General features: G+C 46.2%; 2 protein-coding genes across 2 annotated transcripts in view; one reads left to right on the forward strand and one right to left on the reverse strand.

Moving 5' to 3' along the window:
* dock7 (dedicator of cytokinesis 7) overlaps positions 1–26,686 on the forward strand; it is a 63,386-nt gene that overhangs the window by 24,206 nt on the left and 12,494 nt on the right. The window contains exons 15-34 of the mRNA XM_062555656.1: positions 8,418–8,535; positions 8,809–8,879; positions 10,091–10,229; positions 10,611–10,712; positions 11,165–11,251; positions 12,750–12,981; positions 13,325–13,489; positions 14,254–14,423; positions 15,759–15,851; positions 18,388–18,477; positions 19,054–19,149; positions 19,270–19,410; positions 19,608–19,721; positions 19,927–20,094; positions 20,353–20,492; positions 20,774–20,943; positions 21,033–21,187; positions 21,778–21,960; positions 22,638–22,773; positions 24,048–24,144. Coding sequence (XP_062411640.1) covers positions 8,418–8,535; positions 8,809–8,879; positions 10,091–10,229; positions 10,611–10,712; positions 11,165–11,251; positions 12,750–12,981; positions 13,325–13,489; positions 14,254–14,423; positions 15,759–15,851; positions 18,388–18,477; positions 19,054–19,149; positions 19,270–19,410; positions 19,608–19,721; positions 19,927–20,094; positions 20,353–20,492; positions 20,774–20,943; positions 21,033–21,187; positions 21,778–21,960; positions 22,638–22,773; positions 24,048–24,144 — 2,667 coding nt within the window. The remainder of the gene's footprint in view (positions 1–8,417; positions 8,536–8,808; positions 8,880–10,090; positions 10,230–10,610; positions 10,713–11,164; positions 11,252–12,749; positions 12,982–13,324; positions 13,490–14,253; positions 14,424–15,758; positions 15,852–18,387; positions 18,478–19,053; positions 19,150–19,269; positions 19,411–19,607; positions 19,722–19,926; positions 20,095–20,352; positions 20,493–20,773; positions 20,944–21,032; positions 21,188–21,777; positions 21,961–22,637; positions 22,774–24,047; positions 24,145–26,686) is intronic.
* Positions 318–6,239, reverse strand: angptl3 (angiopoietin-like 3). Its single transcript, XM_062555655.1, has 7 exons — positions 3,871–6,239; positions 3,510–3,620; positions 3,221–3,338; positions 3,009–3,122; positions 2,549–2,644; positions 1,430–1,702; positions 318–1,250 (listed from the first exon to the last, which is right to left on the reverse strand). Exons 1-7 carry the CDS (start codon positions 4,384–4,386, stop codon positions 1,081–1,083), a joined length of 1,398 nt encoding a protein of 465 aa, XP_062411639.1. The 5' UTR covers positions 4,387–6,239; the 3' UTR covers positions 318–1,080.

The following is a 26,686-nucleotide window of genomic DNA, read 5'->3' on the forward strand; positions in this document are numbered from 1 at the left end:
GCTCCGTTTGTTATGGAGTTGTGCCAGCTCAGCTTAGGGCACTGTCCTTTAATGCACGGTCTAGCCAGGTTCATATACTTATAGCTTTACATTGATTTCCTCAGATTTGCATGTAGTTGTCAAGGAGCCAGCGTGCTTCAGATTTTTAAGCTAAGAAATGGTTGACCATGAAAAAGGGGCTTTCAAATGTGAACCCCCTGTAATTCATTTCTATTCAGGAAAATTGACCAATTAGTGGTATTTTTATTCATGTGTTTTGATGAGGAACTGTGATTGATGACCACACATATCAGAAATAAAGTGACTCCAGTCCTGTGTAATTTGAGTCTTTTTAAATACTTTTAATTGTATTGTCATTATAAATATGAAGACTCTGTAATTAGGTAAGAGAGTCTCGGTAAACAAATACATACAGTCCATGTACGAAGAATATGTCGCTTGAGTCAATATGACTTAGTAATAAGAAAAAGCTAATGCTAAAGCCCCTGTTGTGAAATGGTTATGAAAATGGTTTAAATACAGTATACTTTACACCTTAAATACAATTTGTAAGACAGTATAAAAAAATAAAGTGAAACATTTCTATACTAATGGTTAGTTGTTTTTTTCCTCAAACACATACACATAAAACAATAGGCCTTGATGCCTAATCTACAATAAATGGAATGTAGTGATGGCCCTCTATTATGTCTATGACGTCAGGTGGCAACACCTTATTAGGTTCTGACCAGATGAGGTGTTTGCCACTACTTCAGATGTTCTAGCTTAGGAAGATGGTTTTGTATGCAGCATGCTTATCAGTCAGTTATCTTTTTTCACGGTCCTCTTTTTCACTGACATTTCAATGTATTTTATACTCTTATTATGGAAGCTATCTAAGTATTTCTCTGTCAGTCTAGTGCCCACAGGTCTAGACTCGAACGCGTTTGCCTTGCTAAACTTTTGTTGGTCTGTCTGAAGTCCTCTGGTGGTGAGAGATCATTGACACGGTGTTACATCAGACCGAAGCGAGTCACGTAGTTCGCGCGATTGCCTGCTGCTTCTCGATGCGTGCTGACTGGGGATGGCGGAGGGTGGTGGTCAGTGGCGTTGGGGTGCTATGGAGATCTTGGTGGACTTGAGGGCGTAGGGGCTGCCCTTTGCTGGCTTCCAGTAGATGCCTTTCCTCCTCAGAGCGCGCCCGCGGGACTTGAGCCATAAGTACCTGCCGTTGAGGTTGGTGTCTCCACAGGCATTGAACCACCAGCCACCTATGAGAAATGCATAAGACATGTAGTTAAAGAAGCTCAGAAAAGCTGTGAGAGGTTACTTCCATAACTTTCTCCTAAACGGTGTGTCTGGATGTTTTTTGTGCCACTTCAAGATTATCCAACACCCAGTGCAAACACCTGTAAAAGTTTTTGGGTTTTTGTAAAAGTGGCCGTCTCACCTGTGTAGTTGCGAGCACAGTTGGAGTCCTCGTGGTTGTCGTTGTCGCGGTCTTTGGTGGAGAACCTCATGCCGGTGTGGTTGCTCATGGCGTCGGGCAGGTTTCCCCTCAGGGGCGTCAGGTGGAGCGGGTAGTCGTTGGCGGGGCCGTCCAGGGTGAACAGGTACTCGATGGAGCGCGTCTCGTCCTTCCAGTCCTCCAGCTGGATGTGCATCACGCTCGGCCCCTGCCGGGCAATGGCGTGGATCTTCTCCAGGCCCAGCCAGAACTCCTCTGCTCAAAGACAACAGCACCAGGGTCAGCTAGTTGGAGTCTGCTCGCAGACGCTTTACCCATTACGTAACAGCCTTCTGAGTCAACTTGTCGTGCTGTGAACCCAAAAACTGTGGACTCTTGAACCCTGAAGTCTGACTGCTTCTGTTAGTGTAATATACATTATTGATTGTTTATTATGATTTTAGTCTTACAAACTGGCAGCATATTTGAGATGTTGTTTGCATGAGTTTCTTGCCCTTCGTTCTTAGTAATATTACCAAAAACTGCACTGATATTTTCATTTCTTAAAAAAGCCACGGTGAACTTTGTAAGCACTAATATCCTTGATGCACAGTGGATGTCCTTTTAGCCATCGCAAGAAAGCAGCTTGTTAATGCCGACACAATTGGTGTCATGTGCTATGGCTTTCAGCTCTGTTGCAGTGTGTGCTGGTGGCTGTTCTCTAGTGTCTGAGCTCTAACTGCTGACACCAGGCCTGTGGCTGACTCATCGCTTCTCACACAGGAAAGTCATTATGCGCGAGGCATTCCTAGCCGCAGGTCTTGGTTTTGAGCGTTTGGGAATGCACTCTGATTTGTGTCTCTTGGCCTGCCTCCAGGTGTGGCTGGTGTAATAGCCTGTCAGTGCCCTGTCAGGACAAAAAAAATTGAGGCATCTAAACTGTCAGCTGTCTGCTCGGAAAATGTTCACAGGCATCCATCGGATGCACCCTGACAGCTATTTTCCCTCCCGTCTGGCTAAAGATGTATGTCTAGCTGGTCGACAGAATGAAGCCATTGTTGCATTCGAAATGCTTTCATTTGTGTATTCCAATGAAGCAACGTTACTTAAATATTTCCTTACGCTTTAAGTCCCCAAAGCCTTTCTCATACTTCTCCCAGGTCTGGTCAAAATCTACGGAGCCATCTTCTCGGCGCTGAATGACAACGGCTCCACCATCTACATGACACACAGACAGAGGAGGGACATATGTGGTTAAAGCAGACAGGTTGGGGGTAGGGGGTTTGGGTTGAGGGGGAGGGGGGCATAAACAAACAGGAAAAGCCCAAGATAAAGAGAGCGGTGTCTTGTGATAAGGTGTTCCTACAGAATAAACAATGTGCAAGTGTTTGTTGATCATGCATGTGCTGCATGCTTCTTTGATGTTTGCTTAAACATGCAGTAAAGTTCAGGGATTTAATGACATTTAGAGTGCAAATCAGTAAAAATGTCAGATTCTATGGATTCTACAAGTTGTCAGTTTCCTTCCATTTATCATTTCTGCCTTGTTGGAAACGGATTGTGGCAGAGAGTGTTGTCTTACCATAGTTCATCTCACAGAACACATTGAAAGGCTGTGATTGATTTGGCTTGATGGCGTATACCCCACTGTTCCTCTGTCCTTGGTTGAAGATCTCATTGCAATCCATGGGGAGATCTGTAAGCAGTTTAAGGGCCACACTTGGTTAAGCAATAATTGACTAGGAAGGGTAACATTGTCAAATTGAAAAAAGAGTTTTATTGCAGTTGTAGTACCAGTAGTGTTGGTGCTGCTGTTTGTAGAGATGTCTGTAAGGTAATGGAGAAGACTTGGAGCATCAGATTCAGAATTTGTTGGTTTCTCAGCCGTTTCTTGGAGAGTTTCAAAGTTAAACTGAAACAGAATTTTGAAGATCCGTTATTGCTGCAGTTTCACCGGATGTTTTTGTCATATGTCATATGATCTCAAACTTTCAGAATTGACATTCCTTCAATTCAGGTTTTATGTAATATTCAGCCTTTTAATGAATGTTGGAAACCCAAAGCTGGTTCTAATTTCACTCACCTTGTCCTCCAGACCCTTAATCTTGTTCTTCTGGTAGTTTAGCTGCTCATTCTGTTCCCTGACAGCCTTCAGCAGGTCTGTGATGGTTCTCTCCTGAGACTCAATCACATCCTGAAACACAACATGTGCAGTGCTTAGAATTGTCCATTTTGAATGGATTGGTGCTTCTGTGCTTTTCAGTAAAACCCCTCTCCACATCCACTGCAAACCTCAATTAAAAGATTCATGTGCTTTACATTGCTCAGTTGCATGATAACAATCTACAAAACCTGGCAAAAAATGACAAAAGTGCAATTTCCAAGAGCAGGCTCTGCTATGCTGAACAGTACGAATTATGAGTTACTCATAGCTGGTCACTCACCTTGAGGGTGGTAATCTCGTGGATTTGCTCGGCGGGCATCATGGTCTGCGACAGCCCCTTGAGTTTCTCCTCCAGCCCCCCCACTTTGGTCTGCAGCTGCGAGCGCTCCTGAAGGATGCCGTCAATCTTGGAGTTAATCTCCAGGGAAAGGTTCCGGATCTCCTCGTTGTTCACCTTCAGGAAGGTGGTGGTCTTCTTCAGCTCCTCTTCCTCCTCCTTAATCTCGTTGGTGACCACAAAGAGCTGGTAGAAGGAGCGGTCGAAGATGTTGAGCTTCTCGAAGATGTCGTTGATCTGGGCTTTGGTCTTGTGCACAAACTCCCGCAAGCTCTGACCCAGCTGCAGGAGGCCGTTGGCGAGAAGACGGACGTCGTCCAGCATGGCGAATCTCGATTTGCCCTCACCCGGGGCATGAGGTGTGGGGGTGGTGGCATCCGTCGTGGTCTTGAGAAGATTAAAAGCGACAGCAGCACTGCTTAGACCCAGCAGCAGTAATAACACACAAAGAGTCTTCATTCTTACTTACTGTGTGCTTCCAAGGCTTGCCTTATTTAATATCTTTTGGTCTCTTGAGTATGTTATTCTTGCTGTCTTTTTTTTTTCCTTCCCCTTTTGGTCTACCCGAGTCTCAACATTAATCTGCCTATCTCACCGCTCTGTCTCCTTCTCTCTCTCTCTCTCTCACTCCGTCCCTCCTCGTCTCTCCCTATCTCTTCCCCTCTCCCTTTCTCGTCTTGTATGAGGACGATGTCCAAACAGAGTGAGGAGCACTGTTATATACCTCCACTCAGATGGGGGAGGGAGGATGAGTTGATGATTAAACAGATGAGAGAACGAATCTAGAATGCTGATGATACACGTTTGCCTGCCCTATTTCATCATGTCACAGCTGGATGCTGAAGAAGGGACTCGCACCAGAGCTGGGTTCGGGTGTGGACAATAAGAAAATGTGCAGTTTTTCTGTCTGAGAGAGTTCGATTTAGACACCTGATGAGTCAGCGCTGCATCACTCTCCAGTGTCACTGAGGAGGTCTAGATGAGTTCTTGTTGCCCGTGGATCATCATCGCTGTCCCATGACTCTGGGCACCAGAGATGGAGGAGGTGATCAATACGTGGTGTTCAGCTCATCCAACTAGTGAAAGTGATTTTTTAGGATGGGTAGAATTTCTCTTGCTGGTACATTATGTTCTATCTCGTTAGCCACTATCTTGTTGCTTTATATCAATACTGTTTGAGATTTTCTTATCAGTTACAGAGGCAGTTGATTTGAGAAATACACTCAAAATACAGTAATTTCCCGCATATAAGCCGCATTGTGTATAAGCCTCAGGACAGTGTTTTATGCCAGTTAAAAGAAACAAAACCATATCAACACCATATTAACTGCACCCCCTGTATTAACCTCATAGCTGAAGAAATTTTGCAAAATCAATGTATAAGCCGCGGCTAATAGTCGGGAAATTACGGGTAGTCATCATATGATGTAATGAAATATCTTCAACCAACGCCTTGTGTATATTGGTATTAAGCAGTCTTTTTTTTTTTTTTTTTGTACATTTCTCCAAACCGCCGTCTGTTCTCTTGAGGTGGGAAGATCTTGATAGAATATGGTGTCTTCTGAAAGGGTTTATTTTATCATGGCGTAGGTGGAATTCCTCTGGACCTTATCTTGACATCATGCTCTCTACATGCATTCACTCCATGAATCACTCTGTGACAGCAAGTCATGGGTGAGTGCTCTCCTGTGCACCTAATGCTCCCATAGCTTTAGTGCATTCATGCTCACCCTGTGTGTTCTCTGTCAAGTTATTTGAGGAACATAGGCTTTGGACAATATATATATAAGCAGAAGACGGCACATTTTGAATTGTGACTAAAATGATTCTCATAGGCCGTTTCCTCTTCTTGTAAGCAGTTTTTTGTATGGAATTGTCTAAACAACAAAGTAAGGCAAAGAGACCAGATCTCATGCACTGTTGCCTCATTCTACTCACACAAATTAGATGATGGCTACTCATCTACATTTTTACCTTGTTCCATAAAGGACACATTAGCAAACATCAGTATGAAACAAAGCTAATTCCGCTTCAGCTTATGATGGCTCCTTGCTTTCTGATTTGCTCATCCACTACAATTTTCCAGTTATTTAATTATTTTATCTAATAGTGACATTTTTTGTCTTCAGCTGCTAAAGAATCGGTAGTCGAGAGATCGACCATCTTGGGTAATTGGTAATCTACCACAAGGTGGTGCTGTTATAATCAATTGCACATTTTTGTATTCAAATTGGTTTGGCCAAATATTCCGCCATATTTTCTGGTTGTGTGCTCGCCAAATATTCCGCCATATTTTCTGGTTGTGTGCTCACCCCCCCCCTCACAAACAGGAGGAGTCTCACAATTGAAACCAGTTCACAATGGTTCATTAGTATTTGCTTTGGTCTGATTATGTCAGCTCGCTTTTGACTGTCCTGGCAAACGGCCCTTTGACTTGGTCTGGATCTCTACATACAGCAAACATGGCCGCCCTCCCTTTGTGTGCCCAGGGGGGCCCAGCATGAATAGGAATGAGTTGCATCTGTGTGTGCTTTGGAGGGGCCACAGGGTCTTGGCATTGAGGGCCGCTGGGCTATTTTGTGAATGATTAAACCTCAGGTGGGTCTGATGAGCCTGATAAGCTAATGATACATTGGTCAGCTTCCAGCAGGGTACTCGCGGTCATTTGACGTGCGCCGCTGCCTGATGTCTGATGTGCACAAAAAGGCTGCGAGGCGAGGCAAGGCAAGGCGAGTTTGTTTATATAGCACATTTCACACACAGGTGCAATTCAAAGTGTGTAAGGAAGACATGCCCTTTCCATCCAGAAGGGATCTACCCTGATCCTCATTGCCGTCTTTGACTTCCCTGGCAGATCTCTGTAAGAAAAGGATAACCTGCTCTTCCGCCATAGACCTGCACAAAACATGATGCTCCTCTCTTAACATGATGCTCCCCCTCAAAACAATTTATGACAGTTGTGACACCAGTTGATTTGATATGTAATAGGGCTACAACTAGCCTGATTTTTATTCATAGTTCATTCATCCGTTTTATTATTTCCACAAATATTCAATTAATTGTTTGATCCTTAAAATGTCAGAAACTGTTAAAAATAGAATTTCAAGTTTTAAGAAGCTGGTAAGCTGTTGCACGCCAACATGATCTTGTGGCTCAGTAGTTGGGCCATTTATTTATTTTTGAGATTTCTCCAGTACACAAATCCCTCTTAAGAAAAACAAACCCGAGGATCACGTGACCAGAGTGATCGTGAGAAAGTTACAGGATGTCCAAAGGAGAGGAAAGGAAGAGAAGAGACGGCAAATCAGTGGCTGTTTTTATCTCTCTGAATCCTGCGGTCTTTGGAAAAAAAATCCCTATGGATTCCGAGTTACGTCACTGCGGTCAGTGTGTTATGACATGCCTCTGTTGTTACAGTGCACCATTCAAACCTTCTGCCTCGCCCCAGGGGACTGGTGTGACCACTGAGTCAAAAGGCTCGCATTTACTCACAAGGGCCCCTGAGTGGGTGGACATCCTGGGCCAGCAGTCATTGTTCCTTATTGCCCAGGAGGGTTTGGTGTACTGGATTGTGCGAGTTGACTAGAACGCTGCTTTTAAATAAATGAAATCTAGGGAGATGCAGTTTCATAACTTCATAGTTTGTCACTGAACTCATTGTCTGCCTGTTCAGCCGTTCCGTCTGAATGACGGATTAATGGTTTCCTGTCACTCTTTACCCCCCCGCTTCCAGTGCGTAAAGTGACATGCACTCATAACCATGTGAAAATGTGGGTCAATAACTCTATCTGCTTGGCCAATGAGAGAGGGACAGTGAGTGGTAGGAAGTCAAGCCCCCTGTTTCCACCAATCCCTCAGCTGACCTGCTGTCTCTGCTGAACTTGCACTGTCAGGAAAAATGAACCTACTGTACGTGAATCACCGTTGTCCTACTGATAATGACATTCCTCTGTATGACAAATGTTTGAGGCTTAATATCACACACTGATCACAGTTCTGCAGGCAATCCATAGGCATCAGTTGAAGATATTTTGTTTCGGTTCTTTTGATACTGTATAGGAGACGGCCTCATCAATGAACTTGTTCATTCTGGAAATGAAACAGGAACTTAAGTATGAGAGGAAGAGGGACGCCGGTCCAACTCAGATATCTTCTAAGTTTTTTATTTAGAAGGTGCAAAACATTGACATAACGTTTCGATGTTAGAAACATCTTCATCAGAGTCCTTGACTTGATTGTCCAGGAATCTGATGAAGATGTTTCTAACATCGAAACGTTAGTCAATGTTTTGCGCCTTCTAAATAAAAACGTAGAAGATATTTGAGTTGCACCGGCGTCCCTCTTCTTCTCATACTCTATCTGTCCTGGCCTGGTTGCACCAGATCGACGCTTAACTGCAGAAGCGTGGAGAACCTTCTTTTGTTTGCAGGAACTAAAGTGCATTAGTTCTGCTTTAATCAGTTCTGATTGTGTCTTGTTTTCTCCATCAGGAACCTCCTGTACGTGTATCCTCAGAGCCTGAACTTTGCCAACCGGCAAGGTTCTGCCCGCAACATCACAGTCAAAGTGCAGTTCATGAATGGAGAGGATATCAGCAATGCCCTGCCTGTAAGGACCAACAATGCAAACAGATGACATGGGAATTAACAGAACATGTGCAAACACCTAGCGCTGGAATTAGGCATACACATAATTTGACAGACAAGCCAGACCACTATGGATTTCAATTAATCATTTAAAATGAAAACATCACAATGAAAACATTTAAAATATTACATTAACATTTTATTTTACCATGATTTTCATTTTCACTCCAAGATCAGTAGGATGAAGTAGCTCCATGTTGTTCTAAGTTGTGTTAATATACTATTTCTCCTACAGGTGATTTTTGGCAAGTCCAGCTGTTCCGAGTACGCCAAAGAGGCCTACACAGCCGTGGTGTACCACAACCGGTGAGTCCCGCACTGCAGAGGAGCAGCCGTTCTCCAACTAAGGAAATGTTGGTCGTCCTGTACCATTAAGTGTCTCAGGATTACATTCTTCCCTCATCGTCAAAGATACTAGCCATTTTGGCTGTCCATGCTGACCGCCATGAGACGGGAGTGTGTGGATTTTATTCGGCGGTGACCCATGTGAGTGGAGTGCCATGTGATGTTTTGATGGCAACTGATTGGGCCAGCGCCTCAGCTGATGTGCCAGAGGTGGCTGTTGATTGACAGAGAGGGCTGAAGCCACCCTGGCCAGGCACAGTGAATTTTGCCCCTACCGTGTGGGGAACTCTGCACGTTTGTTTGTTTCTTTTTTTTTTTCCAAATAGTGTCCTTGTGAAACTGCAAGAGAATGACCAACATTGAACAGCGAGATCATTATCCTGAAATATTGCGTTTTAGTTTTGTTTCTTCGGGGATTTATTGAGAAAACAGTCATTCTAATAACAACATTGGACAGCTCGGATAACAAACCATGTCTTGATATCAGGCGTTTGCTTTTGCTGCATCTGTTTTGCCACTCGGTTAGCCACTGTGTCCCAGGCCTGTCTAGGACGCCCCTAGTACACGGTGTCTCATGGCGTGCCATGATGCCCTTGGCGGAGGCCCCTGTCCTTGTCCAGATGACTCTCTCATGGCACTAAATCTGCCGGCCGCGTTCCCAATCAGGCCGTATTTTTCCCCGGGTCGTCTTTTCCAAGGTGAAAGTAAATAAACCCGTGAGGCGCACGGCGCGCGGTCTGTAGATTTGATCGCCCTCGGTGAATTTATGATGCGCTGCAATCTCCCGCCGTGCTGCGCGGGGATAATTATTTCTGCCGGGGTACTTCTTCACCTTCCCTTCATTCTCCCATCTCTCATCTCCTGGCCTCCGCAGCTCCGCACGGACCGCAGACACGCTCCCGCTCACTTAACCCTGCAGCTGCGTTTCTGCATAGACCTGAGCAGACACTCCCATGGGAAAAGCATATGGGGGTTACACAAGACACGCTATGTAGTGGCTTTTACAGTTCACCTAACAACAACATTTTTTTATTGAAAATGTGTCTTTTGGGCATTTCAGAAATAAGCACATCCCGTTGTTTTACGGCTAATTGTACTTTTTGAAGTGGTGTTCCTCCTCTTCCTCCTCCTGCTATTCCTCTCAAAGCGTTCTTATTTTTACGCTCCCTCAGGTCACCCGATTTCCATGACGAGATCAAGATCAAGCTGCCGGCCTCTCTGACTGACCACCACCACATCCTGTTCACGTTCTACCATGTCAGCTGCCAACAGAAGCAGAACACCCCCCTGGAGACGCCCGTGGGCTACACGGTATGACACCCTCTCCAGCCCGCACACACACCCACACACACACATACTCACACACAACAACAACCAACGGAGCAGGTGGACATTCCCACAAGAGACATGGTGCCATCCACACTCTTACTGTGTCTCGCTAGCATACTGACTCACACATTGATGCGTCCGTGACACACATAATAAACACACAAAACTGCTGATGTAAATTGTCATAAAGGCTACAATACCATACTATCACCATATTTTTTCAGTACCAGATATATACCAGTTATATTTGTATGTACTAATTGAACGTACATTTTCTGTAGTTGGTGTACATAATAACAAATGATACAGCATGGCTTATAAGCGTTTTGTGAACGTGTGTGCATCCGTTGTGTCTCTCCTCAGTGGATCCCCATGCTGCAGAACGGCCGTCTCAGAACGGGGCACTTCTGTCTGCCCGTGTCCCTGGAGAAGCCCCCTCAGTCCTACTCAGTGCTCTCCCCAGAGGTATGTCCACTCCACACACACTCTCCCATGCTGATGCACATGTCTGGACACATGTATTGATGTTCACATACTGTACCTTTACACACATATAGAGCCATTCAATCTGTTCCTAGGGGATTTCTGGTCGAAATGTTCAAAGCCAACGCAGATGCTTTGAAATAAAAATGTATCGGCCTTTAGCGTAATGGTCTACAAGATATTGACTTTAAAACCATTAAGTCAATGTTGTTTTCTGTGCTGCCAGTAATGCCTCAGGAATGCTCATGTTTGTTTCTGTAGTTCAAAGGGTTCAAATCTTTATCACTTGCATTTCTTTTCTATACTTCCTCAAAAGTTGATTTTGTTTACTTTATGTGCTAGCAATTTTACACTATGCACTAACAAATATAAAGTGCTAGGGGTTTGCATTATGGTGGTTTGATGAGGGTCGTGCTTTGTCATTGCCATTGCAGGTGCCGCTGCCAGGGATGAAGTGGGTTGATAACCATCGAGGGGTTTTCAATGTGGAAGTGGTCACAGTCTCAGCCATGCACACACAGGTACGCTCACCAAAACGAGAAGCAAGGAAGCAGTGTATTTGCATAACCGCCTCATGTGTATTCACAGAGTTGACAAAGGAGCACATCTTCGATATCTGTTGATGGAATGATCAGTGAGGTGTTTTGACCTTGACAGCTCTTGGTCGGAAGTGAAGGCTTTGCCCCGCAGCCTTGACTGTACTGTACCGCTGCATGCAGCCTGATTAATTCAGGCCCGCACTCTCTCTATGAGAAGTTAATAATCAGGACACTTGATTTGTGTAGTGATGGTGAACTTGGCTGCGGCAGCATGTGATTGGTTGCTCTTATTTAGTGCGCTCCACTCAATCTCCCCTTCATGGGTGTACGCCATGTCGGGCCTTCATAACCACACCTCCTAAAGCTTACTCAAGGTAATGAGGCCCTAAATCACATAACTGCCTCACATGCCAAGCTGGAGACTACACTTTGTTCATAGAGTCCAGATGAGGTGTGTGTGTGTGTGTGTGTGTGTGTGTGTGTGTGTGTGTGTGTGTGTGTGTGTGTGTGTGTGTGTGTGTGTGTGTGTGTGTGTGTGTGTGTGTGTGTGTGTGTGTGTGTGTGTGTGTGTGTGTGTGTGTGTGTGTGTGTGTGTGTGTGTGTGTGTGTGTGTGTGTGTGTGTGTGTGTGTGTGTGTGTGTGTGTGTGTGTGTGTGTGTGTGTGTGTGTGTGTTTCATAGATCATGTTCTACTGGATGTGTACTTTTAATGCACATGTTCATGGGTTTCATCAGGTCCCTTTGCACAGGTGTATCATTTCAAGCACCTTGATTATGAATGCAAATTGCATGGTGCTTGATTAGTACACCTGTGGAAAGGGACCTGATGAAACCCATGAATAGATAGACCCTTTAAGTCTGTTGCTAGAGGATTTCTGGTTAAAATGTTCAAAACCAACGCAGATGCTTTGAAATGAAGATGAATCGGACTTTAGTGTAATGGTCTACAAAATGTCGACTTTAAAACTTTTAAATATTTATTTGTCCCTAAGTTACCATTAACTCCATGTTGTTTTCTTTGCTACCAGCTTTTTTTTTCAAGTTTTTCTGTAGCAATATTTTTTAAAATAAATTATGAATAATTCATATTGTTTAGTAAGAGCAAGATTTGCACTTAAATCCCTTTTTAACTTAAATGCCTTTTAGTCATTTCACAAAATAAACGTAATCGATAATCGGATTTTGAGAGAAGGAAATCGGGATTTGATTTTCGGGCAAAATTGAACAGTCCTTCATGCACTGCACGCACTCCTCCCTCTTCCTATATCTGAGTGCTTGCAGTCTCTGGGTGCCTCTCATTTGGTCTTTTATACACCCTCCCTTCCTTCCTCGATCCTCGTCTAGATAAAGAATGATGGGGCGGCAACAATGGGATAGTCTATCCAGTATTAGTTATAGATCAGTGGGAACGAGCCTCGAGGATGGAGGAGAGAGTTTGAGAGCCACCCTCTGAGTGTGTACCGTTTGCGTGGCTCCCTCAGGACCAGTACCTGGACAAGTTCTTTGCGCTGGTGCACGCGCTGGACGAGCACATGTTCCCGGTGCGCATCGGAGACATGCGCATCATGGAGAACAACCTGGAGGCGGAGCTCAAGTCCAGCATCGCCGCGCTCACCTCCACGCAGCTGGAGCCCGTGGTGCGCTTCCTGCACCTGCTGCTGGACAAGCTGGTGCTGATGGTGGTGCGGCCCCCGGTCATCGCCGGACAGATAGGTCAGGCCAACGCACACACACACACACACACGCACACACAATGGAGCACACACACACACACACACACACACACACAAAGCACACATTACTGCACTGGTTTGTGGTGCCCTGCCATCAGTGGACATTGGAGGCACACACACACACACACGCGCACACACACACACACACACAAACACAAGCAAACAACCATGATCCACTGCTGATTGAACTCTAGCAATCCAGCTGAGGAATTGCACAATCCAATGACCCATGTCAATCCAATGTCCTGACCCACTGCCATGTGCTGTCTGGCCTGCGTTTTTAAAGTCCGAACTGAGGCCCGTGTGCCATGTTGTGTTTGTAGTGAATCTAGGCCAGGCCTCTTTTGAAGTGATGGCGTCCATTGTGAACCGTCTGCACAAGTACCTGGACACCAGTCAGGACCAGCACGGGCGAAACTCCCTCCTGTCCTCCTACATCCACCATGTCTTCCGTCTCCCCAACATGGACCCCAACGCCCCCTCACCAGGTACAACCACATGGCCAGCCTTCAGTAACCTTCACCATCAACATGAGGTGGATGCTCACTGACAAAAAGTGATCCCATAGAACACAGATGTATTAGCTTGCAAGACGATTCTAATTCATTTTGGACACAGTTGTGTTGCTGTTTGTAAGACGTATCCAGGCAGGATGGTGTCATTTTGATTGGATACTTTTGGTGACGACGATAATCAGAATGTATACACCACCGAAGACTCCCATTATGTATTTTGTGCCTCTGTCTGCACAGTTTCTTCCATTGGGCATGTGGTCACTGTGTAATGAAGTGTGTAGACGTCCAGTAGCTCGTCTGAGTGGCCCCTGGTCATAGCTCCAGTTCCTAGAGAGCACGAGGTCTGACGACCATTAACCAGCCAACTCTAACCCTCACTGTCTGATAAAGCAGTGTGCAGCTTACATAACACCAGCCGTACTAGAGTGATGTTTTAGCAAGCAGAACAGTTCTGCTGTTATTAAGATTCATGTATGTGTCTCTTTCTGCCTTATGTGCCGTAGAAGTGCATGTGTTCTTGATGTCAGTAATACAGAGATCATATGGCCAAACTTTTAATTTATAATTTATTTATTTACTGATTAATTGTATCTCTCTGATAAATGCAAATTGACCGAAGGCTCTAAAAGAACTCTTAAGGGAGGGAGATTCAATTGAGCAGATTAATACAGAGATAAGGAAGTCTACTGTACGTGACCCAAGATGTACTTGTGTCCTCCTGTGTGTCTGTGATCCAGGTCCTGGTGGATTAGGCGGGTCGGTACATTACGCCACCATGGCCCGCTCCGCAGTCAGGCCCGCCAGCCTCAACCTCAACCGCTCCCGTAGCCTTAGCAACAGTAACCCTGACATTTCGGGGACCCCCACGTCCCCTGACGACGAGGTGCGGTCCATCATCGGTAGCAAGGTAAGATGACTGTACAGATATGGGACAGACATGTTACTCGGCGCTTATCTCCTGCATATTTTATCCAGGTCATGTTTTACAAAGCAGCAATAGAGTCTCCCAGGCCCAGTGGCTCAGTAGCGCGACTGCAGCAGGCTTTAGAAGACCGAGTGTTGCTGTCCCTCATGTCGTGTAGTTGCACTGGCACATTTGATATCCTTCGTCTCTGTCTTTGTTTACGTCTAGAGAAGTGGCATGGTAACAGTGTGCCAGAAGCGGATTGTTCACTTATGATTAGTTACAAATTAATGGGTCTGAATGTGCTAGTGTCTAAATTTAACTTAAATTAACTATTGATACAACCAAGTGGTGTGAACATATTTTTGGGAATTTTGGAGTACTTTATTTCTGACTTACTAATTCAGAAGTGTGAATAGTGGAGTGCACACGATCAGTAAAGATCCCTCCAAAGTTTCTAGAACTTTGGCAAGAGATGCATGGCTGCTGTGGAGGCACTGGCTTGCTGATCTAGTCCACATACTGTAGAGTGGGTCAGCATTTCCCAGAGCTGCTATAGTCCAACCCTATAGCCCCACAGTAAACACGCACAGGAACACGTTATCTCTGACCTCCGACACAGCCCAACCTCCAGCACACAGCGAGCCAATAGCGTGGCTTTACCTCAGGACATGTACAAACCTCCTGTAGCCTGTTTAGCGCAAGGGAAGAATTACGGAAGTGAAACTTGTGTGAGATATTTGCGGTGTCTGCTTTTGGATAAGACTTGGAATGGAATGTACCCATTTCTGCCCTGTATTGGCATGGAAGCCTGAAATCCCACCTGGGCATCCTACCAGCTATCTCTGGCAGTCAGAGTCTTTTCTATCAAAATTTCATGCATGCTTTTCAACTTTCCTGGTGTTCTTAACAAGAATCTTTTCTCTGGGAATGAAAACAGTTCTTTCCCCTGGCTTATGCCATCCCTGGGCATAAATTGGGTACTTTCCTGAGAATGTATTACTGAACTGTGTTTGCAGTCATTGTGAAATGATTCATGTTCTCTCCTAACCTGAATCCTGTGGCTTATCACTAAGTCTGTGATGACTCTGAGATGGGAATCTGCTCCTGATTCTGCATTCTGAGTGAAGTGTTCTGTTGTGTTCTGTTGTGTTCTGTTGGAAATGTTGCCATGGTTTTTTGATCTAACTAACCAACCTTTGTTCCTCTCCTCCGCTGACCTGCTGACCTGTGAACTGTAACCTTTGACTGTTCCCTCCCTATGCTGCTCGCTTGCTCGTTCCTGCCTGTGACCCCGTGACCCCCCCTCCCCCCTCCTCCTCCTCCTCCTCCTCGCAGGGCTTAGACCGCTCCAACTCCTGGGTGCACACGATGGGGTGCAAGAGTGCCCCCTGGGGAACCAGCCCCAGCTCCGCTTCTGACACCGTGCAGGTGGTTCAAACTACCCCACTCCCTCCTCCCCCTTTTACCCCTTTACCTCAAAACCAGCCTCCCTCTCACACACTGCCCTCTCTCCCTGCACCCAGCTCCTGCTGGCACTCCCTCTCCCAGAGCCCTCGGCCTCCTCCTGTAGAACGCCAACAGAGAGAAGCCTGTACCCTTCCCTGCACCCTCTGCTCCAGTGCACCAGCTCCACTGGCTCACCCCCTGCCCTGCCCTGCCCTGCCCTGCCCTGCCTTGCCCTGCCCTGCCCTGCCCTGCCCTGCCCTGCCCTGCCCTGCCCTGCCCTGCCCTGCCTCACCTCCACCCTGCTGCTCTGTGCTCTTCGCTGGGGCTGTTCCACACTAGTGCCACGCGGGCCATAAATCAAGTGGCTTTTTTACCTCCCGAGGATGACTGCACACTTAATCAAATATTAATTGAGAGAACAACTCCAGCTGCGCGGACGGAATAATTGGAATGAGCTGTGGCAACAGCGTTCCGTTCCATTCAGCCCTCCCGCTGTGTTCAGCAGCTCCAACTGTACTTCACACAAACAGCCTAATAAGGATCCCAAAGGCATTAGCTGTTGAGCAGATTAGTGCGCTAACTCAGAGGCATCGCTATCATGCGACCACACAGGTGGTCCTGCGGAGCCCATTTGGAACTATCTGTAGCCAATTAGAGATTGTGGCCTGATTTAGAATTGTTGACAGTGATTCAGGTTTATCTGTTACTGTTAATATTCAGAGCTACCAAAATAAACACCATGAATGTAAGAAGGAATCCAGATGGAAATGTATGTGTCTTATGTAGCACTACATTGTAACAGAATAGATAGCCTAGAATAGACTAGATAGGGAGATGAGCTATATGATCCTAATGTTAATGAATATTGTTCCTGCCAAAAGGTAGCTGCAGAAAATATTTCAGTTTGAAAATAGTGCAGCTAGTGCAGCTGACCACTGCACTGATCTCATCTGATCTGAACCTAGGGCCAGGATCAAGGTGTCTGGTCGCAGAGCCAGTCACAGGGTGCCTCTCATTTGGTCTTTTATACACCCTCCCTTCCTTCCTCGATCCTTGTCCTCACTGATCTAGATAAAGAATGATGGGGCAGCAACAATGGGATAGTCTATCCAGAGTTAGTTATAGAACAGTGGGAACGCCCATCGAGGATCGAGGAGAGATGTTGAGAGGCACCCACAGTCTTGTGTGACAGGAAGCTGTTAGGAAGCAGATGCTATCATAGCGCCCCCATGCGCCTCTGTCTGAGTCATGAAGCAGAGCTGGCCCCCAGAGCACAGAGCAGGGCCTGCAGTCGCAGAGCCAACATGGCGGCGCAGAGCACGGAGCAGGGCCTGCAGTCGCAGAGCCAACATGGCGGCGCAGAGCACGGAGCAGGGCCTGCAGTCGCAGAGCCAACATGGCGGCACAGAGGCTTCTCCATCCTCCCATTGTCATCTGCTCATCTCCCCTCTAATCACTAGTCTGCTAAAGCCTCTTCTACAATCCCAACCCCTTCATCTTTAACGTCATTGCATGGCCAACCTTCACTAACATCATTTCACCGTGGGTTGAGCATGACATGAGATGCTGCATGTCTGAGTGTGTGTGTGTGTGTGTGTGTGTATGGGTGTGATTGGGGGATGTGTGTGTGTGTGTGTGTGTGTGTGTATGTGTGTGTGTGCGTGCGAGCGATTGAGTCTGTCTGTCCTTGTCCTCTTCACGTCATGGCTGCTTTCGTGCTGTCGTCTCATGTTGGCTGTTTGTTATGGCAGATCTTTCTGTTTAAGTATTCTCTTGATTATCATGTAAGGGTGCGGGTACCTCTAGGTTCTCAAAGTAATGAGGCGGTAAGAGAGTGGGTGAGAATACTTGTTGCCATTATCAGTTAGTGGAGAGCAGCCTGGCAGTATTATGCAATATTCTCCTCACATTTGTAGATTACATTTCTTATTTGAAATAAAATGAAGATTGGTGGTTCAGATGAGCCTGCTTTCTAAGTTTATTTGTGAAAATATATAGCACCTTTCTTTTTCAGTAAGATTTAAGATTTATTTTGGAATCTTGAGGAGATGTCTTGGAAATGAGCCACAGTATCTATTGTGCAAGGTTCACACACATTTTGTACACTTTTCAGTATCCGAGGACTTTTCTAGTGGAAATTTAGTCTAATTCTTTAGTGATAATTCTGTACACTGAAAGAACTTTACAGGGTAGGGTGCATGGTGTGTCACTGTTAATGTTATATTTGTTCTCTGTTGTGTTATGTCGTGTGTGTGTGTGTGTGTGTGTGAGCGAGCGTGTGTGTGTGTGTGTTGATGCGTGTATTTGAATGAATGTGTTCACACATGAATGTGTATGTGTAAGCAGCACATACACCTGTATCTGTGTGTGTGTGTGTGTGTGTGTGTGTGTGTGTGCGTGTGTGTGTGAGAGAGAGAAAGAGTGTGTGAGGGAGTGTCTCTCTGGCAGAGGATGGCACCACACGCTCCTGTGCTCCTCACTAATCTGGTGTCACCCTTCCATTCATCCCCACCCATAGGCCATGGAGCGCAGTGGCAATCGCATGTCCTCGCACACTGAGAGCGCCAGTTTCTTGCAAACTTTAACAGGACGGTTGCCGACCAAAAAGGTAGAGACCCCGCACTGCCGGGGGGTGGAGCTAGCATAGCCCCTCCCCCCCTCGCCTCACACCCGCCCCACCCGCCTGTCTGTCTGTGGATGTCTGCCTTGTGATTGGATGGTCTTTGTTTTTTTTTTTAGTCTGGTGGTCTGTATTCGGTCTGTATTGTTGGATGGTGACTGCCCCCCCGCCTCTTGATGTGAATGCAGCTCTCTGATGATTGTGATGATATGAATGCATTTTGCCCTTTCCCGAGTGAACAATTTGGAACGAGTGTGTGTGTGTGTGTAACCGTGTCTTCCGTAATGAAACTTCCCTTTCCATGCAGAGCTTTACAGCAACAAGATACAGCTGAAAAAAAAAGTCCCACAATTGTTTCTCCTCTTTGTCGTTAGAGATAAGGCAGAATGCTACATTATGGAGGTTTTCTTTTTTTTTTTAGCCAAACGGCTCATTCATGTTTGGAATGACCGTGACGCCATGTTGTGGTGTCTGACTTTTGTCCTGTATCCGTTTGTTTCTCTCTCTCTCTGTGACTCTTTCCCACCCTCCCCCTCCCTCCCGATCCCTCCCTCCCTGTCTCAGCTCTTCCATGAGGAGCTGGCCTTGCAGTGGGTGGTCAGCAGTGGCAGTGTCCGAGAGGGCGCGCTACAACAGGCCTGGTTCTTCTTCGAGCTCATGGTGAGACGTCCCTCCCTCCTCACGTTGATGGAGCTCAGTTGTGCCTGTAGATATCGTGGTGTGTGCAGGTGAAGGTGTGTGGCTGAAGCCTCCCCTGTCGGTGTTCTCTCCCTGCCTCAGGTCAAGAGCATCATCCACCACCTGTACTTCGCTGACCGCTTGGACTCTCCCAGGAAGAACCGCTTCCCTGAGCGCTTCATGGATGACATCACCGCTCTGGTCAGCACTATTGCCGGTGACATTGTCTCCCGATTCCAAAAGGTCAGTCTCGTCTCATCTGTTGACGTGATCTACTTAGATCTTTTTTTTTTAAATTGGCTACTACTGTATTGTGTCTATATTGTCCTGTATACATTTTCAGTATGGCTATCCAGTGCTGTGAAAAACCACCATTGCGTAGGTTCCTTCTGTCTGTATGTTTAGACTTCACTTTGAATCTCTTGCTTCCCTGTGGACAGGACCTGGAGCTGGTGGAGAGACTGAACATGAGCCTGGCCTTCTTCCTCAACGACCTGCTCTCCGTCATGGACCGCGGCTTCGTCTTCACCCTGATCAGGACCTACTGGAAACAGGTACTTCACCTGAGGCTGGGAAAACGCCAAATGACTTGAGATCTTTTCCCAAAGAATATATTTCCCTGAGGCTATGTGACTATGTGTATTGCAAAGAACTTTTAGCATAAAAGAGCATTTTTATCATCGTTTGTTATTGGATAAATAAAGGCCATAATTGATTTGACCAGTGTATTTTATTCTGCTTGTGTTTGCTCTCCCCCAGGTGTCCACTAAGCTGCACGCGCTCCAGAACCCCACTCTGGAGTCCCTGCGTCTGGACTTCCTGCGCATCGTGTGCAGCCACGAGCACTACGTCACCCTCAACCTGCCCTGTAGTCTTCTCACTCCACCTGCCTCTCCTTCCCCATCTGTCTCCTCCGCCACGTCCCAGGTGAGAGCGACAGGACTCTAAATACTCCCTCGGTTGCTTCCAGTGGAAACATCTTTTAGTCCATCCTAGTTGTTGATGATTGTTTTGAGCTTTGACATCCCTAAACTAAGATTCTGTTCTCTACAGTTGTATCATTAGACCGTTTACACGTTTTGGAGTGATTTGGGAGAGTCATACATATGTCAAATGTATTAACAAATGTGTTGGTGATTTTCCTTTCTGAAATTGTCCTCCTGTCCTGCTGTCCCCGTCTCGTAGAGCTCGGGCTTCTCCACGCACGTGCAGGACCAGAAGATCGCCAACATGTTTGAGTTGTCTGTGCCGTTCAGGGAGCAGCACTACCTGGCTGGCCTCGCCCTCACTGAGCTGGCCATCATACTGGACCCAGAAGCAGAAGGGTCAGTATACAGCAGTCCTCACTCCACCCCATCTCTAGTGTGTGTGTGTATGTGTGTGTGTACTGTATGTGTGTGTGTGTGTGTGTGTGTGTATGCATGCGTGTGACCATAAGTCATTTCTGTTTTCATTTTTGTTGTGTAGCTGATTGGTAGGAATAAAATAAAACTAAATAGAAAAAAAAACAAAACAAATAATAAATGTGCATCATATGTATCTTGTAATTGCATTTGTTCTTAACGCACTATTTACATCATTGCCAATGTCTCTGTCTCTTTCTCAGGATGTTCAGTCTGCATAAGAAGGTTATCAGTGTAGTACACAACCTGTTGTCCAGCCATGACTCTGACCCACGGTACGCAGACCCTGAGGTCAAAGCCAGGGTTGCTATGCTCTACCTGCCACTCATTGGAATCGTCATGGAAACGTTGCCCCAGCTGCACGACTTCACTGGTATGTTGGGCTGGATTTGGGTGATGTCATTTGAATGCACAGGCCATGATCTAGGCTCACAGTGAGACCTTCGTCACCTGTCTCCTCAGAGTCCCACAACCAATGGGGTCGCCCAGGCGGAACAGCAGGGGAGGAGCCAGAGGTCGAGGGCAACAGTCTCATCAGTCAGACGGTTGCCATGGCGATCGCTGGGACCTCTGTGCCGCAGATGTCCAGGCCCAGCAGCTTCTTGCTCAATCCCCAGGTAAGCACACACCTACACACTTCCACATACACACACCCTGTCAGAGAGACCGCATCAGGCAAGAAACCTGGAGAAGTAACAGGGGGTCACTTGCGCGTCAGCCTGGTTGGTGCCTCACAGAACAGGACACAGGGATCAGTGGGGGGACCCGAGTTCAAACTAGGACCAAGGAGCGAGACCGGAGCACTCACACTTTTTTTTTTAATGGTGCAAAGTGACCAACGTGTAACCTGAAGATGTCAAATGAGCCTTCAGACCAGAGACCCATATTCCCACCCCAGAGACAGAGCTAGAGGAAGAGAAGCATCTGCTGGCCGTGCTTGGCCTCTCCCGTGTCCTTCACTGGGTCCTTCACTGGGTGGCTCTCAACATCTCTCTTCGATCCTCGATGGGCGTTCCCACTGATCTATAACTAACACTGGATAGACTATCCCATTGTTGCCGCCCCATCATTCTCTATGTAGATCAGCGAGGACGAGGATCGAGGAAGGAAGGGAGGATGAATAAAACACCAAATGAGAGGCACCCATTGGGTCCTTCACTGAGTCTCTCACTGTGTCCTTGATGACCTGTCCCCTCTCCTCCCGCAGGCCACGCGTCAGCACGGCACCTTCTCGGCCGAGTCCAGCCGCAGCCTGCTCATCTGCCTGCTGTGGGTGCTGAAGAACGCGGACGAGATGGTGCTGCAGAAGTGGTTCACCGACCTGTCCGTGTCCCAGCTCAACCGCCTGCTGGACATGCTCTACCTCTGCGTCTCCTGCTTCGAGTACAAGGTCAGAGAGTGGACCGCACTTCTACCACTGGCCTGTGGGCCTCGTTAAAAACACTCCTAGGCTTGCACACACACACACACACACACACACACACACACACACACACACACACGCACACACACACACACACAGACACACAAATACATACACTACTCATAAAAAGTCAGGGATATTTGGCTTTCAGGTGAAATTTGTTCTGTAGCTTGAACTTTTTACATTATGCATGCATTTCACCTGAAAGCCAGATATCCCTAACTTTTCAGGGATAACACACACACACACAGAAAGACACACACATACACACACACACACACGCACACACACACACACACATTAAGCCCTACAATAATCCCTGTGCTTTAATCGCCATTTGAAAGTCTTTGGTGTCCTCATTGTTGACCTCTAACAATCTAACCAAACTAATTGTGTTGTTTTTGTGTGGCTCGGCGTGTTATTTCATACAACTCTAACTCTAACTCGATCGTTTCATCTGTTCAGTGTTAACCACACAGCCTTGTCACACCTCTTTGTGGGCTTTGTGCTTTCTGTGGCATGTGTGAAGTAACTCCTGCGTGTGTTTTCTGCTCATCCATTCCACTTCAATTCCACATCCACCTCCACATCCACCTCCACCTCCTTTCATACAAAACCAGGCCCATGTTCTGTTCACCATGCAGGGTAAGAAAGCGTTTGAGCGCATGAACAGCCTGACCTTCAAGAAGTCCAAGGACATGAAGGCCAAGCTGGAGGAGGCCATCCTGGGCAGCATAGGGGCACGGCAGGAGATGGTGCGACGCAGCAGAGGACAGCTGGGTAAGTGGACACACACACACACACACACACACACACACACACACAGAGAGACGCACGCACACTTATACAGTACATACAGGGCTATTGCACATACGTGCATACTCGGATAAATATATTTGAACATTTGCAGTCACATATGAATGCGCACCATGTGTGTACATCCCCTCGTACTTTCAGAGGAATGAATGCAGCAAATCCATGTGTTTTTAAAACAGATGCCAACAAAGAAAATGCACATTAAAACACACACACACACACACACACACACATACATACACACAGACACACAAACACACACACACTTCGCCCAGCAGGAGGAATCCTGACCCAGTTTCATACCCTGCTGTTCACCGCCCATACCGTATTTGTTTGAAGGCTCTTTGGGAAGCACCATGGAGCGTGCTGCTGGGGAACTGGGTTTGTAGGTCTGGTGCACTGAGCAGAGACTACCTGCTAGTGTTCTGGTATCTGTAACTCAAAAATCAAGCGTACATTTACATTACACATTTACGAAATCTTAAATCATAATGATTTGGGTGTAACTGAAACTTGTCGCAAGTTACACGTAAGATGCACAGAACTTGTAACTGACTTTAACTCGAAAGAGAAACCATCCATTTCCCCCTGACTTGAAAACGACGTGTTCAAGCTGCTCATTACAGCTGAGGATAGCCCTGTCACGGAGGTAGAAAGGGATAAAAACCTTTTATTATCGGGCTGACGATCACAACAATACATTCTAGAAAGAATATTTGCGCCACAAAAACAGAAAAAGTAAACACTTTAAATAGCTGGTTGAGGAGCACATAACACACGACTGGCAGGAAACGAATGCTTGCTGAAGTGACGGAGGTGAAGAGAATGCAAGAGGGCTGGCATGAATGCAAGTGACAGGTTATTCTAGGTTGTTCAGACACTTACAGTACGACAGCGCTGCGTGTGGTCTGAACAGTCATAACTTTTTTTCTTAACTTAGGTTACACATAGACTTGCGAATCATTTGAGTTACAAGCCCATCTTTTTACAATAGGCTTACGATATGCTTAAGGTCTATGAGCAGCTAACGTGTGCTTCGAGTTACAGCGCCCTGGTATCTATTTGTCCATTACTCACAGAAGGGTGTAGGGGAGGAGGGCACTGGCTGTTTACATTTGCCTGGAGTTGCCCAATCTTGTTATCATTTTTCTCTCTCTCTGTATTACCTTCTCATGGTTGTGATGGCTCTCATAGGTCTCTTTATCTCTCGGTCACGGTGTCCTTTTCCTCTCCCACAGAGCGGAGTCCGTCAGGCAGTGCCTTTGGCAGCCAGGAGAACCTGCGCTGGAGGAAAGACATGACCCACTGGAGGCAGAACAGCGAAAAAATGGACAAGTATGGGCTGTGTATGTGGGTGTGTGTGTGTGGGTGTGTGTGTGTGGGTGTGTGTGGGTGTCTGTTTATCTGTCTTTGGCATGTGAGACGTGCAGGTTAACAACACACTGTAATGTCAGATTTCAGCTTCACGATCAGCAGAATATTCTGCCTCATTCAGAAATGGATGAATAATGCTTATTAATAGTGCGCGACTCTGAAAAGGACAGGTCATGTTTTGAAGTGTCAGTGGAATAAGAAGAGTTTTACCTCAATTGACATGCTATACTAAGCACAACAAAGTGTGCTTATGTATTGTACGTATGTATTGCAGTAGAATCCATGAATTCTGCTACTGTATGCTAATTATATGCATTTCAGTAGAATCAATGAATCCAGTTAAATGTACTCAAGGTATTGCGCAAGAACCACTGCAAACCAGTGCACTGGACTCGGCTCTCCAGGGGGACTCCAATGGATGCTCTGTTGATTCTTGTAACTCTCTTAAGTTCTGGGCTGGGTTTCCCAGATTCGTTAAGAAGCTCTTAAGTGCTAAGAACTTATTAGGAGCGCTCTAAGAACGTTCTAAGAACTCTCCTAAGAAGTTCTTAGCACTTAAGAGCTTCTTAACAAATCTGGGAAACCTGGCCCTGGTCATTGAAGCTCCTTTGCACCTCCACAGACTGGCTGGCTGAGGCCTTTCTAGAAAGAGCTTTAACAACAGATAAATAAGTAAACAAACAGCAATTAAAATAGCATACATAAAAGTATACAGGTGTTTGTCTACATGACGCAAACGTTGTGAAGAAATGTTTGCCATGCATAATGGACAGTGTGTCGGATTTCTCTATAAAGTATAACTGGTTACCTTTACCTTATCCAAAGCACCTGTCCCCACAAAAGAGGTGTTCAAAAGCGTTTTTCAAATAAGACATCATTTTCAACAAACACGATTTCTGTTCTTGTTAAAGCACACAGGGTGTGAGCTCTTTTTGATGAGTGTGCTGTACGTGTCTGACTATTTTTTTCCCCATGTGTGTTGTGTGCTGTAGGAGCCACAGATCAGTCAGGTATTGTATGATGCAGTGTCCTGCTTCCAGACCCTTTTCCCCTGAACCTTGAACCTTGAACCTTGACCCTGACCCCATCCTGCCCTCCCCTCCGTCCCCGTCATGGTGCTTGGGTTGGTTGGTTTGGCCTTCATGGTGTTTGTTGTGCTGCTGTGCTTCCAGTTTAACCAGTCTCCAAAAGACTTAGCCTGCTAAGCGTATGGGGATTAATATTCAATAAAGTCATCTCTTTCCCCTCTCTCTCTCTCTCTCTCTCTCTCTTTCTTTCTTTCTTTCTTTCTTTCTTTCTTTCTTTCTCTCTCTCATATTCTCTCTCCCTCTCTTTCTCTCTCTCACACTCACTCTCTCTCTCTCACACACACACACATTCTCTCTTGGTCTGTCTCTCTATTTCTCCATCTTTCTTTTTCTACCATGTGTCAATTTCTCTCTTGGTTTGGGATGCAGTATGTGATTCTGTTGCAGATACATAGGTTCACTAAGTGAAGTCCGTAAGGAAACATAGTTTCATTCATGTTCCTTAGATACCATTTCAAAACATTGTCGACTAGCAGGCAAGTCCTTTGCTGTGCCCCCATAGATATGTGATGTATTCATATTTTTGTAGTGTAGGAATGTACGCACATCTATATATTTTAACAGGTGTGGGATACTAACTGGTGCAAAGGAAAACGAGAGAAAAAGATATCCGCACACTGTGTTATATGGTCTTAGCGCATTTTAATCTGTACAGTGTTTCGACTGCTCAGGTCTTCATCAGGTACATCCATACATTGGATGTGCATAGCAAAGACCTGAGTGGTCAAAACGCACTGATTAAACTGCATTCAGAGCAAGTAAGACCGTGTGTAGATATCTTTCTTTCTTGTATTAATATTTTTAAAGTTCAAAAAGCTCTTAGATAGCATCCTCGGTAGACATGGTAGTGTAGCCTGGCCCTAATGATACACCAGTCCCTGTAGTTTGCCCCCTGAAAGGAAAGTGGCCAGGGTCCATATCTACAGCAATCACATCTCTAGCCTGCAGTGTGCTTTTGATAACAGGCTCGCTTTCTCCTCCTTCACCCCACCCTCGGAGAGACCCATACAGAGTGTGTGTGTGTGTGTGTGTGTGTGTGTGTGTGTATGTGTGAGAGAGAGAAAAAGAGAGCAAGCATGTATGTGAGGCTCCTCCTGGTACTCTCCACTGAGGTGTGTTCCAAGGAGTCCCCCTCCGTTACCACTACCGTCTTCATTTCTCTGTTAGCGTAAGCTAGCGTTGGTGGGATGCCCCGTCCTCACTCCTGTCAGGTCAGACACCCGGTCAGGGTCTGCAGGAGTAGAGCTGGGCATCCCTACCTAGAGTCCTGTAGCATCTCATCCTGACCTTTGACCCCGACCCTAACACAGTCCCTGGACCCTGGGTCCCTGCTTCCTAATGGTGGGTTCCTTAACCAAGGCAATGCTGGGCTGCTCAGGTTTGGGTTTGTGTTGGGATGTTTGTTTGTGACGGGT

This window comes from Sardina pilchardus, chromosome 15 (genome assembly GCF_963854185.1).
Source record: "Sardina pilchardus chromosome 15, fSarPil1.1, whole genome shotgun sequence".
NCBI classification, from domain to species: domain Eukaryota; kingdom Metazoa; phylum Chordata; class Actinopteri; order Clupeiformes; family Clupeidae; genus Sardina; species Sardina pilchardus.

Bases quoted from the DNA above. Each gene is read 5' to 3' on its own strand.
- angptl3 (XM_062555655.1), bottom strand. From the start codon at position 4,386: ATGAAGACTCTTTGTGTGTTATTACTGCTGCTGGGTCTAAGCAGTGCT. The intron at 3,621-3,870 runs GTGAGTGACCAG...GTTGTGTTTCAG, and splicing joins ACGAGATTACCACCCTCAAG to GATGTGATTGAGTCTCAGGA. The intron at 3,339-3,509 runs GTGAGTGAAATT...ATTCTGTTTCAG, and splicing joins TTAAGGGTCTGGAGGACAAG to TTTAACTTTGAAACTCTCCA.